At 35.0% G+C, this 15,078-nt stretch overlaps 1 protein-coding gene across 19 annotated transcripts in view; it reads left to right on the top strand.

The window, feature by feature from the left end:
• Positions 1–15,078, top strand: part of BAZ2B (bromodomain adjacent to zinc finger domain 2B) — a 313,348-nt gene that overhangs the window by 257,116 nt on the left and 41,154 nt on the right. For all 19 annotated transcript variants that reach the window (XM_059394021.1, XM_059394020.1, XM_059394019.1 and 16 more), the window contains 4 exons: positions 951–1,025; positions 2,188–2,431; positions 9,542–9,604; positions 10,598–10,742. In XM_059394021.1, coding sequence (XP_059250004.1) covers positions 951–1,025; positions 2,188–2,431; positions 9,542–9,604; positions 10,598–10,742 — 527 coding nt within the window. The remainder of the gene's footprint in view (positions 1–950; positions 1,026–2,187; positions 2,432–9,541; positions 9,605–10,597; positions 10,743–15,078) is intronic.

Here is a 15,078-nt window from a genome sequence, read left to right as displayed (position 1 = left end):
AAAAAAAAAAAAAAAAAGAAAGAAACACAAAATGTTTAAAAAAAAAAAATCTTTAAAAAAAAATTGTACTTGATTTCACCATTCAGAGATGACTACTGCTAATAATATTTAAATGTATTTCTTTGCAGTCTGTTGAAACAAAAATTTGGACCATACTGTATACAGTCTTTGTGACTTGTTTTAATTATACAATAGAGTACCAAAACTGAAAGAATCCAAAATTTTTCTTTTTTGATGTCTTTCAATGATAGATGACTACCTGATTTTCCTTAGTAGCCATTCCTAGAATTGGATAATTCTACTTTTTATTATACTATGTGCTAATGTAATATTAATATTTTTAGATTATTACTTTATTAACTTGTACTTTTTAAAAAAATATCCTCATTTAGGGCGCCTGGGTGGCTCAGTGGGTTAAGCCGCTGCCTTCGGCTCAGGTCATGATCTCAGGGTCCTGGGATCGAGTCCCGCATCGGGCTCTCTGCTCAGCGGAGAGCCTGCTTCCTCCTCTCTCTCTCTCTGCCTACTTGTGATTTCTCTCTGTCAAATAAATAAATAAAGTCTTTAAAAAAAAAAAAAATATCCTCATTTAAAAGTCAAAGTAATTTCTCCACTGTAGTATTTCAAGATTTGATGAACAAATCCATGTCCATCTTGTTCTTGTTATTTGTTATATTACAGATTTAAATATGTTACTTTCAACCCTTTACCTTTGTAGAAAAAGGTTTGACTCAGATATTTTAGAGCTATGCATTTCTACCATTACTGGACATTTTAAGTTTTCTATATATCTCTAAGATATGAAAATATATTAATATAATTTTCAATTGTTTTTGCTATTCATAAACAGTCATCATTTGTACTTACCAAAACTGCATCAATTTGCTTATTACCAAACTAATGTATTGCATAATGGATTAATTTATGTCTTCCAATTTTTGCATTGACAGTGAAATTGATAAGAACATTGATTATATGTCAAACTTGAGGAGAGATAAATGGGTAGTAGAAGGTAAACTTCGCAAGTAAGTCTTGTTTTATTAAAATCAGTTTACTGTTTTTCCTTTGTACATGTTCCCCTATAAAGCATACAAATTGCAACCTTATTTTGTCTTAGAATTAGAATAGTAAAGCTTAATAAGGATGAGATATGAAATTAATGAAACCCAGGGTCAGAATTTGCAGTGGACAAAAGTTACACTGAGATTTCATTAAGCTCATATTCTTCAAACTTAGAAAACAGACCATTTATCTTCTTTATTTCAAAGAAGTCGAGTAATCACATTTTCTAAGATTGTTGTTGCTATCAGGTTACTTTTGTCATAAACAGAATCTGTTTGGAATTACCACCTTTTTAATTGCTTTCTAATTAAAGTTTGCTTTTACAGAGGGTCTAACATATCCAAATGTATTCAGCATTAAAACTTAATTAGCTTCCTGCCAGGAAATACAATGCTGAAATTATTCAACTTCTATGTTAAGAAGATAATTTCTTTATGGTAATTTGAACTGAAATTTATTCAGTCTGATAGTATAAGATCAGAAATTATCACTTGGCCATTTCTAGAGTTAATCTTTACAGACTTCTAAATTTTACTTTTTTAAATGTGCTCTAATTCCAAAGAGGTATCCTAAATAATTCTTGAAAGTTAATACATTCTATAATTTCTGGAAACATGTTTATTAAACTTCTCAATTCTAATTTTTATTATCATTGATTTATTCCTTATTGACAAAAATACCATAAGATATTTTTGGCTCAAGCTCATGATGTGCTCTTTGAGGTGCCTGGGTGGCTCAATCAGTTAAACATCGGATTCTTGATTTCAGATCAGGTCACGAGATCAAGCCCTGGGTTGGGCTATGCGCTAGATATGGAGCCTGCTTGAGATTCTTTCTCCCTTTCCCTCTACTTCCCCCCACCCTATGTGCACACTTTCCATCTCTCTCTCTCTCAAAAAAAAAAAAAAAGAAAAGAAAAAACAAATCAAGGGGTGCCTGAGGGGCTCTGTCAGTTAAGCAGCTGCCTTCAGGATCCTGAGATGGAGTCTGCTTCTCCCTCTGCCCCTCCCCCTGCTTGTGCTCTCTCTTTCTCTCAAATAAATAAATCTTCTTAAAAAATGTTTCGCTTTCTAAAAAGTAGAGAGAGAAGACTTTACCATATCATTATTCTTTTCATATTTAAAGGCTCAGAATCATTCATGCTAAGAAAACAGGCAAAAGAGACACTTCAGGTGGCATTGATCTTGGAGAAGAACAGCATCCATTGGGCACACCCACACCAGGACGCAAACGAAGAAGGAAGGGAGGAGACAGTGATTTTGATGATGATGACGATGATGATAGTGAAGACCAAGCTGATGAAGATGATGAGGATGAAGAAGATAAAGAAGACAAAAAAGGAAAGAAGACTGATATCTGTGAAGATGAGGTAATCAAATTTAGGTTGATTTTAAACTTAACAAAGACTGCATAACATATTGGAAAATAATAGAGAATTTGGAATCAAATGAATTTGTGTTTGAACTTCATTTGGACAATTATTTACTTCAGATTCTTCATCTGAAAACTCAGTGTGATTCACCTCTTAAAGTTTTTTTTGTGATAATTAAGTAGATATTAAATATAATGCCTACACATAGAAGGCACTTATACCGAATAAGAGAAATGAAGTTTTTCTTTTTATATAATAACGTGAGCATTCTCGAGAGAACTATGCAGAGTCTTAACTTAAGGTATTCTCTTTATTCTGGTAACATAATGTCTTTCATTTGCATGGTCCTTCATGTCCTAAAAGTGTTGTCAGATTTAGTGAGATTGGTAGATTTTCTAAATACCAATTTATTATGTGCCTAGCTTTGGGCACTTTTGACAAAGATGAGTAAGACACTGTGGAAGTCCCCTCTCAATTTACACTCTCACTGAGGAATATTTGAAATAAGAAAAAGTAATGTGTTAAGTGTTCACTGATTTGGTAGCAGTATTTACAATGTGCTAGTCAAGTACAAAGGAAGGGCATTTGACCTTTTTGAGGAATAAATTCTCACAAAGTCTTTCTGGACTCATTAGCTGAGCTACTCATTGGGCTGCATGTTGACCTGGGGAAGAATCCACAGAAAAGTGTTCCAGGCAGAGAGAACAGCAGAGGACATAGAAGCCTGAAACCACAATGTGCTTTAAGGGAATTAGTAGGTGCTCCTACTACTATTATCATATCCAACACAGCTCTGTATTAGGATTTTAGACTTTCTTGGTGATAGGAAGCTACTGGAGGATTATAAGTAAGGTAATCGCCTGGGAAGACTTCAGTTTTATGTGACTCACTATAGCAATTCTGCAGAAGATAGAAACAGATTTGGGTGGTGGAAGATCAGTCAGGAGATAGTGCAATAGTTTAGATGAGTTGTGAGGCATCTGAAACTAGGCTAATGGTAGTTGAGATAAAGGAGGAAAGGATTCAATAAATAGTGGGAAGAATGAGTAGTATTTGAAGATGTGCTTTGTAGGTTGATGGATGGGTAGGATTGACTCCAACTATCTGGCTTGGGAGACTGCATGCTGTTGTTGCCATTACTGAGACCAAGAAATCAGGAGGAGCAGATTAAATAGATGGTCGGGGAGGATGGGGGAGAAAACAGGTAGTGGAAGGTAGGAAACGACAGCAGCCTTATTTTAGACCTGTTGAGTTTGAAGTACCTATGCAGAAGTTCAGCAGTCAGTTGGATTTAAGAATCTGAAGCCTGAAGAAAAGGTCAGCCTTGAAAATATAGATATAGAGGTTATTAACACATACACAGGGAATTGATTTAGTGTATAAAGTAGTGGACTGAAGTTGGACCCCCAGGGAACACTGATATTTAAGACCTCACAAGGCTTTTTGATGAAGAAGAAATAGAAAGAGATTTCTGTAGTGGGTCAGGGATCCCCAAGTTCACCTCCAGAGTCAGCGACTTAGTAGGAGAACTCAGAGAACTCAGAATCAAGTTATGCTATGTCTATGAATTCTTATAGCAAAAAAGAAACAAAGCACAACCCGAAAAGGCTTATGGGCCAAAATCCAGAGGAAACCAGGCTCAACCTTCTAAGAGTCTTTTCCTAGGGAGTGACACAGAACGAGCTTATTTCTTCCAGCAATAAGTTGTAACATATGTGAAATGTTGTGTACTAGGAGAGCCCATTAGAGACTTGGTGCCCAGAGTTTTTACTAGGGGAATGGTCACATGGGCACCACTTGCATAGCATGAGCCAAAATTCCAGACTCCCAGAAGAAAAGTATGAATGAACCACATTGATAGCACAGTTTAGTGAGCCAGTCTGATCATAGTGAAGGAAATCCTTTAAAATCCAAGTTCCCAGGGCCACCTGGTGGCTCAGTGGGTTAAAGCCTCTGCCTTTGGCTCAGGTCGTCATCCCAGGGTTCTGGGATTGAGCCCCACATCGGGCTCTCTGCTCGGTGGTGAGCCTGCTTCCCCCCTCTCTCTTTCTGTCTCTCTTTCTGTCTGCCTCTCTGCCTACTTGTGATCTCTGTCTGTCAAATAAATAAATAAAATCTTTAAAAAAAATAAAATAAAGTAAAATAAAATCCAAGTTCCCAGACACCAAGGGCCAATCTTAAGAGCAAGGCTTTCAAAGGATAGCAGTCAGGCCCACAATGTTAACTCTTTTCTACTTGTGTAGTAATAAAAATCAAGAAAATACAAACATTTCCAAAAGGAGACAATGATAGTATCAAGGCAGCAGGAATCTTGTGTGATGAGGACTGGAAGTGTTTGCTGAATTTGGCAATGTGGACTCATTGGTAACCAGTGCCAGCAGTTTCATTAGAGGGGCAGGGGTGGAAAGCAGGCTATGAATGAGAAAAATAAGAAGTGAGAAAGTGAAAATGACTGCTTTAAGCATGGTGCCTCAGAAAAAAGGGTAGTTAGTTCCTAGAAGTAGATGAAGACCAAGGATTTTTCAGCTGTGAAAGATATAAGGTGATTTTTGGTTGAAGGGAGTCAAAAAAATAAGAGAGGGGGGAGTTGAAGATTAAAGAGATGAAGAGAATAATTAATGGTATGAGGTCCCTAAAGATTTTGGAGGGTATTCAATCAAGGCAGAGGGGCTAGCTTTGAAGAATAGGATACAGGAAAGAAGACAAGGTCATAGAGGGTGTGTGTGTGTATGTGTGTGTGTGTTTAATGGAAGCTACCATAAGCCACAGAAATAGACATGTATAAAAGGGAAATAAAGGTCAAAGTTCCCTTTTTACCAGAAAAGAATGCTAAAGATACTGATAAGCCTGAAGAATGATACTCAAAAAATATACTGTCAATCATTCCTCTGTCCTCAATTCTGGGAGTGTTTAGCTAAGGAAATTGAGAGATAATTCTCTCCTTTTTTAAAAAATGTTTTTTAAAGATTGTATTTATTCACTTGTCATAGAGAGAGAGAGAAAGAGAGAGCGCTTGGGCACAAGTAGGGGGAGTGGCAGGCAGAGGGAGAAGCAGGTTCCCTGCTGAGCAAGGAACCCGATAGGAGACTTGACCCCGGGACCACGGGATCATGACCTGAGCCAAAGGCAGACGACCAACCAACTAAACCACCTAGGCATCCCTCAAGAAAAAATTCTTTTCCTTTACTACATCAACTAAGTACTGCTGGATAAATAAGGAAAGAACACTTAGAAGGATGAATTCATTGATAGAGTGTATGAAAATAATACCTAATCAAAACCAGTGATGAATTACTGAATCAAAATTTTGACTGAATCTGGATAATGTGGAGGAACTTACAAGGTCATGGTCATACAATTCTCTTAAGTAAAAATAGCATAAATGCAAAATGTTTTCATAAACTCTTTCCCATGTTATATTTTAAACTAAAATGATAAAAATCTCTAGAATGAGCTTTACTTCTTTTGAGTATCAATCTAAAAAGGAGATTACATTGAGATTCCTTGCAGAAATTAATTATTTCATAACGTTGTACTTTTGAAACCACTTGATCATATATTTCCATGCTGTGATAAATAATGTGAAGGCTATGTAATTTGGATATTAGAATTGTAATCACTCAAACAAAAGATACCATTTATAACTGGTCTGCTTCGTTTGGCAAGAAAAGCTGACTCTGTAGCAGGAATTAAACCTTTCTGATCTTATTAATCACCTTTTCATAGAATTAGGATCACTCTTCAGCACTTAATATTATAAATTATTTTGAAGTATTAACTCTAATAAATTTTAAAATACTGGGTAGTTATCCTACTAAATTAGAGTTTATTTACAGAAATTATTTGTTTTGCCTGGCTGCTTTTTTCACATGGAAAATTAACAAGCCATACATTTTTTTTTCTTTAAGGGAGATTAAAAATCATTATTAATTATTTAAAAATCATTATGTTTCTTAGACAAGATGTATTATTTAAAGTGGTACTCTATATTTTTTATGAGTGTTGAACTATAGAGTTAATTAGATTGTAGGGTTTCATTGATCAAAATTCTGGCAAATGTATATTGCTTGTTATTAATATGAGAAAACATTTTAAAAGCTTTTAAAAATAATAAATATTTTAGGACCTAAGAAGGCAAATTAGCATTTCCTTTAAATGATTTGAGAGCTATTCTTCATAATGAAGAAATGGCAGCCACTTCTCAATTTCCTATTAAATAAAATCTTAACTATTTAAATGAATCTAACTGGTAAGATAGGCACATTATTCCTCCAAAAATAGATTTGACCTCTCGGTAGTTATACTTCTCAAAGGATTAATTGAAGAGACCCACATGATCTCTTTCAGTTAGAAAATACTGCCCTTGACTGAGTCATGGATAGCCCTTTGTCTCAAATATGATCCCATCTTCTCACTTTTCATTCCTTTAACACATGGAGTCTCTCTAATGCTTAGATCTGTGTTGAAACTTTTGTGAGCCTTAACTTCACAACTAGGCATGTAAAGTTATGTGGGCAATTAAACTCCAGCATATACGGACATATCATGGCCCTCCCTGTGGGATGATAAACTTTGGAGCACAATGGCAGGGATTCTGTGTTCTTAGTTTTCTTTTTGCCTTTCACTCTGGTCTTTCAGATTCTTTCATATTTCTTAAAATTATAGGGACTATTAGCCAAAGCTCCTTTAAATAGAACTTTAGTTGACATTCTACTTCTTTTCCATCATAGGAAGAGTCTTAGAAAGGGCTGTTAGTTAATTTGGCTGATACATAGCTACTGCCATGTCTTGTTTCAAATATTTGTTGGTTGAATTTTATTTTTACATAAGCAAATTATCAAACATTTATCCTTTGGTCAGAAGATCTGTTCAGAATCCTATAGATATGAATTATCTATTTGAGAGTCAAAATTTAAAGATTTTAGGATTTTTTTTTAACCCAAATAGAAATCATATTACTATTAGCACAAAAAGTATGCCCGAAATGCTTTTGTAATTTGGTTCACTGAATTTGGATAAGGAGTGGATAATGATAGATAACGGTAAAACTGCTGAGATTTTCCTTTCACTTCCTTTTATTAGGGCAATAATGATACCGGTGTAGAAATAACTGTTCACGAGTGGTTGATGGCAACATGGCTTTGTAAAAATGCTTATAGAAAGTAAACATCAAGGGCACCTCGGTGGCTCAGTGGGTTAAAGCCTCTGCCTTTAGCTCAGGTCATGATCCCAGAGTTCTGGGATCAAGCTCTGCATCAGGCTCTCTGCTCAGCGGGGAACCTGCTTCCTCTTTTCTCTCTGCCTGCCTCTCTGCCTACTTGTGATCTCTGTCTGTCAAATAAGTAAATAAAATCTTAAAAAAAAAAAAAGTGAACATCAAAAATAAATTTCTGGGTTTTTTTATCCTAAGTGTACCTACATCATCTTATTAAAGTATAATTTTCAGAAAGAAGGAAAGTAATCTTACATATATATATATGTGTGTGTGTGTATATATATACACTAAGCAACTAGCATAGTTCCTGGTTTTTATATATATATATATATATATAATTTATATATATATGTAAATCAGATATATATAATATATATATATAAATCAGATCTGTTCTTACTTAGTTCTCACAAAAATCCTATGTTACAGATAATATTAAGACCGATTTACGAATAACAAAACAGTCTTAGAAGAGTTAAGTAATTTGCCTATATGAAAGTAGTGTAGCTGACATTCAAAGAAGCATATATACCCTCTATTACCTCATGATTTCCTTCTCTTTTTTTTTTTTTTTTTTTTTTTTTAAACATTTTTATTTATTTATTTGACAGACAGAGATCACAAGTAGGCAGAGAGGCAGGCAGAGAGAGAAGAGGAAGCAGGCTCCCCACAGAGCAGAGAGCCCGACATGGGACTCGATCCCAGGACGCTGGGATCATGACCCGAGCTGAAGACAGAGGCTTTTAACCACTGAGCCACCCAGGCGCCCAATTTCCTTCTCAAACATAAAATTTTGGGCTAGTTTTCCTATATTTATTTTCTAGAATGAAAAAATTCATATAGCCACCTATGTACTTTCCATTTATGAAATTAATACTGTATATAGTAGAGATTATTTTTTTCTTTTAAAATCTCAGTGTTCAAAATGTAACTTAACCTTCTTTGCTCTAAAAAATGACTCTTTTGAATTAAGGTACCAGTATTTTAGCAGTTCCCGGATTTAAAACTTTAACATCATAATTTGCTCCTTCCTTCCTCTCCCTCACCCTTCCCTGCCTCAGATCCTGGACTCGTCAGGACTTAGCAGTTCTAATTATGTATTATTTCTTACATCCCTTTGCTTTTCTCATTTCTATTTCTTTAACACCAGTGACGCCCACATTCTCCTTCCCTCTTGAATCACTGCAGGAATCTACTAACAAGATTTGCCAATTCTAGTTCTTTCCCTGCTCCAGGCCATCTTACAACTGTTACCAGATTAATCTTTGTAAAGCATAGTTCTGATGTTTATCCTCCCTCAAAGGATATCATTGTCCATTGCCAAGCATTCACAGATCTAGACAATTTAGCCCTCAAACTCATCCATGCCTCATCTCCCGCACTATCCTTAATGTACCTTTCAGGTCATGATATGTCAAACTCTTCCTGGAATGCCCTGCCTTCTCTTCTCTCATTGATCAATTCCTAACCATTCTTCAACAGCTGAGTAAAACACAACTTCTTAAAACAGAAACAACAATAGCAACAATAAAAACACAACTACTTCCATGTAGCATTTCTTAGTATAGATTCCCACTAGAATGAATCTCACCTTCCCCTGAACTCCGTAACTCTTGATCTCTACTTAAATCTTGAGATCCTTATAGCTTCCTACTCTTTGATGGTTTTTGTTTTTTAGTGTTAATATTTTCTCTCCCTACCATATTATTTATAAAGAGCAACAACTGAGTCTTACTTATTTCCATAGTGCCTATCCTAGTACTTTGTATACTATTTCCATAGTGCCTATCCTGGTACTTTGTGTAAAGGAGACTTTCATTAAATATTTGCTGATTGATTAAAGAGATAAATCTTAAAAACAGGTAAATGATACTGTATTTTGTTATGTGTAGGATGAAGGTGACCAAGCAGCAAGTGTTGAAGAGCTAGAAAAACAGATTGAAAAACTGAGTAAAGTAAGCACTTTTCAGATTACAGTTAACATCTTTTTTTCAGTGTTTTAAAGATCCACCTTATATGGGATTAGTTCTTCTGGCTGCTAAATAAAAACAAACTTTCTTATAAGTAATTAAAATGAGGAGCTCTAGAAACAGTCTCACAATTAAACTTTAAAAAAAAGTTTAATGCCAACCAATGTTAAAAGCCTAAACTTAATCAGGGCCTTATTCTGCAGCTCTTCATTTAAATACAAAATATAAGTAAATGTATGGTTTTATATCTTGTAGGTTATTACTTTTGAAGTTTGATCAAATATCATGGTAATAGTTTCAGCATCTTACGTTTCATTTTACATTACTATATATGTATATTTTATTTGCATTAGATTTATAAACTATATATTTGTGTACTTCTCATTTAAAATAGTCAATTAAAAATTGAATTTCAATAACATTATTGAAGTTTTAAATGAACTTTTATAAAAAGGATGAATTTTTGGAATTATAATGAGATTAATACTATGAGATAGCTGTATATTATATCAATGTTAGATTCATCTCAAATTTATCCCAAAACTTAGTTGTATGTTACATAGGTTTACAGTATGAGTATAAAAACAAGCAAATACAGGTATGGTCAATTACATATGTGAGAATTATTTGTCATAAATGATATAACCAATAGGATTGAGCCAGTTTTGGCCAGCAAAATACTTGATCACATTTTTTATTATCAAGCATAAGACAAGCTTTACTATAAGATAACTGATAAAATAAAGCATGTTTAATCCATGGTAACAAAAATATTCCTGTTACTTTCAAAATAATTTCTAACTTTTTAAATGTTACTGAAATTAAAGTCAGGCATGTAATATTAACTCTTTTGCTGTCTGTTCCCAGAAGTGGAATTTAGCTGCTTATTAAAGGCATAATAAGTGTAAAGTCACTTATATATTAATTCTTAAACCAATTGACATCCATAGCTTAATTATATGCATCATTTTTTAACAGCAACAGAGTCAGTACAGAAGGAAGCTCTTTGACGCTTCTCACTCTTTACGTTCGATGATGTTTGGCCAGGATCGTTACAGACGCCGGTACTGGATTCTTCCCCAGTGTGGGGGGATTTTTGTAGAAGGCATGGAGAGTGGTGAAGGTAGGAACTGTTAATCTCTTACAAAATAATATGAAAAACCATATTTTTAAAAACTCTGTTACTTCTTCAATACATTTTGTGCTTCCAGAATCAAATTTGGTTTACGGGTAAACATTGTAAAACCTTGATTCCCATTCCTTTTGAAATCATAATGCCTCTTTCACTGATAAATATTCCTTCCATGATTTCTCTTCTGCCACTCTTTCTGACATCATAGACTATTCCTTTCTTATTTAGTGGACAAGGATCTCTACCTGTATTATCCTTTATAGCCGCTTCTCTATTTTTTTCTCCCATTGTCAGATTTTTTAACATGTGGTTTATTCTTCAACCTTTTCAACAAGCATCCATCCTGACAGTATCCCTAGACATAACTTGCTTAAACTAAGATCCTTATCATAATCCTCATTCATCTTGAAATCTTGTTCATGTTTGATATTTATGATCACCTCCTTCTCCATTAAACTTTTTTCTTTGAGTTTTGGGTTACCACAGAATCCTTGATGTTTTACCTTTAGACTGTTCTCTTACTGCCTCCACTTGTGTTGCATTAACTAACCCAGTACACAGTGTGTTTATGTGCTGGTAAGCCATCTGGAATTGAACTTTTTAGAACCATGTGTTTGGGTGTTTCCAAATGTGAAAATTCTAATGGGACTGAGAGTATTAGTCAGTGCTCCCAAGTCCAGGGATGTAGCTGTGGCTCCACGGTGATATATATAGGCAGAAACTTCTCCCAACACACTTTCTTTGAATATATACTTTATGCCAGGGATTTTTAGGCATTACAGGAGGTTCAAAGATCTATAAAACACAATCCATGCCTTGTAGTAGTTTAACAGTCCAGTGGAAAGAGGGGATTGATTAATCACATAGATATCCAGACCCAAATTTCTATAAGGTAGATGTTTTAAGCAATGGAACCAGCCTTTTTTAAAATAAAAATCTTTTGCCGGTGGGGGGAGGCAATTAATAATGCACGTGAAGTACTTAGAGTAGTGGCTGGCATGTAAGCATTGTTGGCATATAGTAAACAGTGTTCTTTACACAATAATATATTTCCTATGGCTTCAAATTATATGAAGTAAGAGTATGAAGTCATGTACTGGAATGATACATGAAATTCAGGCTGTGCCTTTCCAGTGCATAAGCTGTTGATGGAGTCAGGGAGGGTACATGGAAGCTTCAGCTAGCTGCCTTTTATTTCTTTTTAAAAATTGATGTGGGTTGGCCAGCCTGATGATTTTACAAAAGACTGTGGTGGGTTGCTTTTTTTTACCATTTAAAATAAAAATATTTAAAGCATGGAATGAATACTGATCAGTAAGCAGGACTCCATGAGTCTAAAAAGTTTTTGCACAAAAAAGGAAATCATCAGCAAAATGAAAAGGCAATCTACTGAGTGAGTGAAAATATTTGCAAATCTTATATCTGATAAGGGACTAATAGCCAACATATATAAAGAACTCCTGTGACTCAAAGCAGAAAAACAATCTGATTAAAAAATGGGCAGATCTGAATGGACATTTTTCCAAAGCAAATATACTCATAGCCAACTGAACGACAGGCATATGGAAAGGTGCTCAATATCACAAATGATCAGGGAAATGCAAATCAAAATCACAATGAGATCTCACTTCACACCTGTTAGAATGGCTAGAATCAAGAAGACAAGAAATTATAAGTGTTGGTGACAATGAGAAGAAAAGGGAACTCTTGGTGGAGATGTAAACTGATGGGTAGAGATGTAAATCAGTGAAGCCTGTGGAAAAGATTATAAGTGTTCCTCAAAATATTAAAAATGGAACTACCATATAATCCAGCAATTCTACTTCTGGATATTTATCCAAAGAAAAATGAAAACACTAACTCAAAAGGTATATATACCCCCATGTTCACTGAAGCATTATTCACAAATTATTCCATATTATTCACATATTATTCCAGGTTATGGAAACAACCTATGTGTCCATCAGTGAATGAATGGATAAAGACAGACAATGTGGTCTACACACACCCACACCCACACATCAGATGGAATGTTACTCAGCCATAAAAAAGAATGAAATCTTGCTATTTACCACAATGTGGATGGACCTCAAGGACATTATGCTAAGTGAAGTCAGAAAAAGACAAATACCATATGATCTCTCTTATATGTGTAATCTAAAAAAGTAATAAAAGAAAAAGAAAAGAAAACCAAGCTCATAGATAAAAAGAACAGATTGGTTGTTGCCAGAGGTTGGAGGGAGGAGGGTGGTAGAAGAAATGGGCTACATGGGTTAATTGTTTCTTTAGTTTTGTTTAAATAATTGTTTAAAATTTTAAAAATCTTATGCAGAACCCTAATACCTAACAAAAACAGAATTGTTCTGGGCTATGTATTTAGGAAACTCCTAGCTTTTCCAGATAGACCTATATCCCAGTATACTTGCTTTCCAATCCAGGGGTGGTCCCAAAGAAAAGTTAGAATTTTTCAAGTCACTCTAAGAAAAGTTAGAATTTTTGCAAGTCAAGGCACCTGGGTAGCTTAGTAGCTAAGTGGCTGCCTTTGGTTCAGGTCACGATCTCAGACTCCCAGGATCAAGTCTTGCATTGGGCTCCCTCCTCAGTGGGGAGTCTGCTCCTCCCTCTGCCTCTCACCCCACTCCTGTGTTCTCTCTGTCTCTCTCAAATACACACGCACACACACACACACACATACACACAGCTTTGCAAATCAGAATGAGGTCAGAAGCAGTGAAAGGTATAAACACAAAGTGTCTAAAAGGCACAAAACAGAGAAATGTTATATAGCCTATTTTTAATATTTCATCATAATTTTTGGCATACATGGCCAGCTCTATCAGTATACTATGAGCTCTTGAAGGCAGAGACAAAAATAATCTGGGAGTTAAGTACACCTTGGATTGGTGAAAAAAGGGGTGGAAAAATCAGTATGGGATCACTCTAGTAGCCTAGATATGAAGTAGGGAGACTATAAGTCCAGATACAACCAAGGGAAGACCATTGTATCTTAAAGGCAGAATTCCTGTGAGAAATTATTGTATATCATATAAGTGGAATCAAAGATAAATTTGATGAATCAATCCTCAGTAGAAAAATTGTATTTTTTAAAAATTGAATTAGAGAAGCCAAGAGGAGGAGTTTGTTTTGAATGAAATTAAATGAAAGTTTTAGTAGAGAAATCTATTTTTTTATTTAAGTATAATAACAGTGTTATATTAGTTTCAGCTATACAATATAAGTTTCAACAATTCTATACATTACTCAGTGCTCGTCAAGATAAGTGTACTCTTTTCTTTTTTTAAAGATTTTATTTATTTGAGAGAGAGAGAACAGGTGCAGGGGGAGGGGCAGACAGAGAAGCAGACTCCCTGCTGAGCACGGGGCTTAGTCCCCACTCTAAGATCATGACCTGAGCTGAAGTCAGGGGCTTAAACTGACTGAACCACCCAGATTCCCCAGTATAAGTGTACTCTTAATCCCCTTTATTTCATTCACCCCCCAACCAACTCCACTCTTGCAACCAGCAGTTTGTTCTCTGTATTTAAGTGACTGGGGGGGGGGGGGTTGTTTCATTTTTTACTTGTTCATTTGTTTTGATCTTAAATTCCACATATGAGCATCAAATCCTATGGTATTTCTCTCTTTTTTTTTTTTTTTTTGAGTGACTTATTTCACCTAGCATTATACCTTTGAGGCCTATCCATGTTATTCCAAATGGCAAGATTTTATTATTTTTTATAGCTGGGTAATATTTCTCTCTGTGTGTGTGTGTGTGTGTGTGTGTGTGTGTGTGTGCGCGCACACGCACGTCACATCTTCTTACTCATCTATCGATGGACACTTGGGTTGCTTCTATATCTTGGCTATTAAAAATAATGCTGCATGCAAAAGAATGAAACTGGATCATTTTCTTATACCATACATGAAAATAAATTAAAAATGGATTAAGGACCTAAATGTAAGACAGGAAACTATTTAAGTCCTAAAAGAGAATATAGGTAGTAACCTCTCTGATACAACCATAGCAGCTTCTTACTACACATGTCTCCTGAGGCAAGGGAAATAAAGGCAAAAATAAACTATCAGGACTTTATAAAAATAAAAAATTTTTGCACAGTGAGGGGAACAACCAATAAAACTAAAAGGCAACCTATGGAATTGGAGAAGATATTTAGAAATGAGGACTTTATAAAAATAAAAAATTTTTGCACAGTGAGGGGAACAACCAATAAAACTAAAAGGCAACCTATGGAATTGGAGAAGATATTTAGAAATGACATACCTGATAAAGGATTAGTATCCAAAATATATAAAGAACTTCTAATAC

This window comes from Mustela nigripes, chromosome 3 (genome assembly GCF_022355385.1).
Source record: "Mustela nigripes isolate SB6536 chromosome 3, MUSNIG.SB6536, whole genome shotgun sequence".
In the NCBI taxonomy this organism is placed as follows: Eukaryota; Metazoa; Chordata; class Mammalia; order Carnivora; family Mustelidae; genus Mustela; species Mustela nigripes.
Note: the sequence above shows the minus strand (reverse complement) of the source record. Positions and strands in the feature narration are given on the sequence as shown.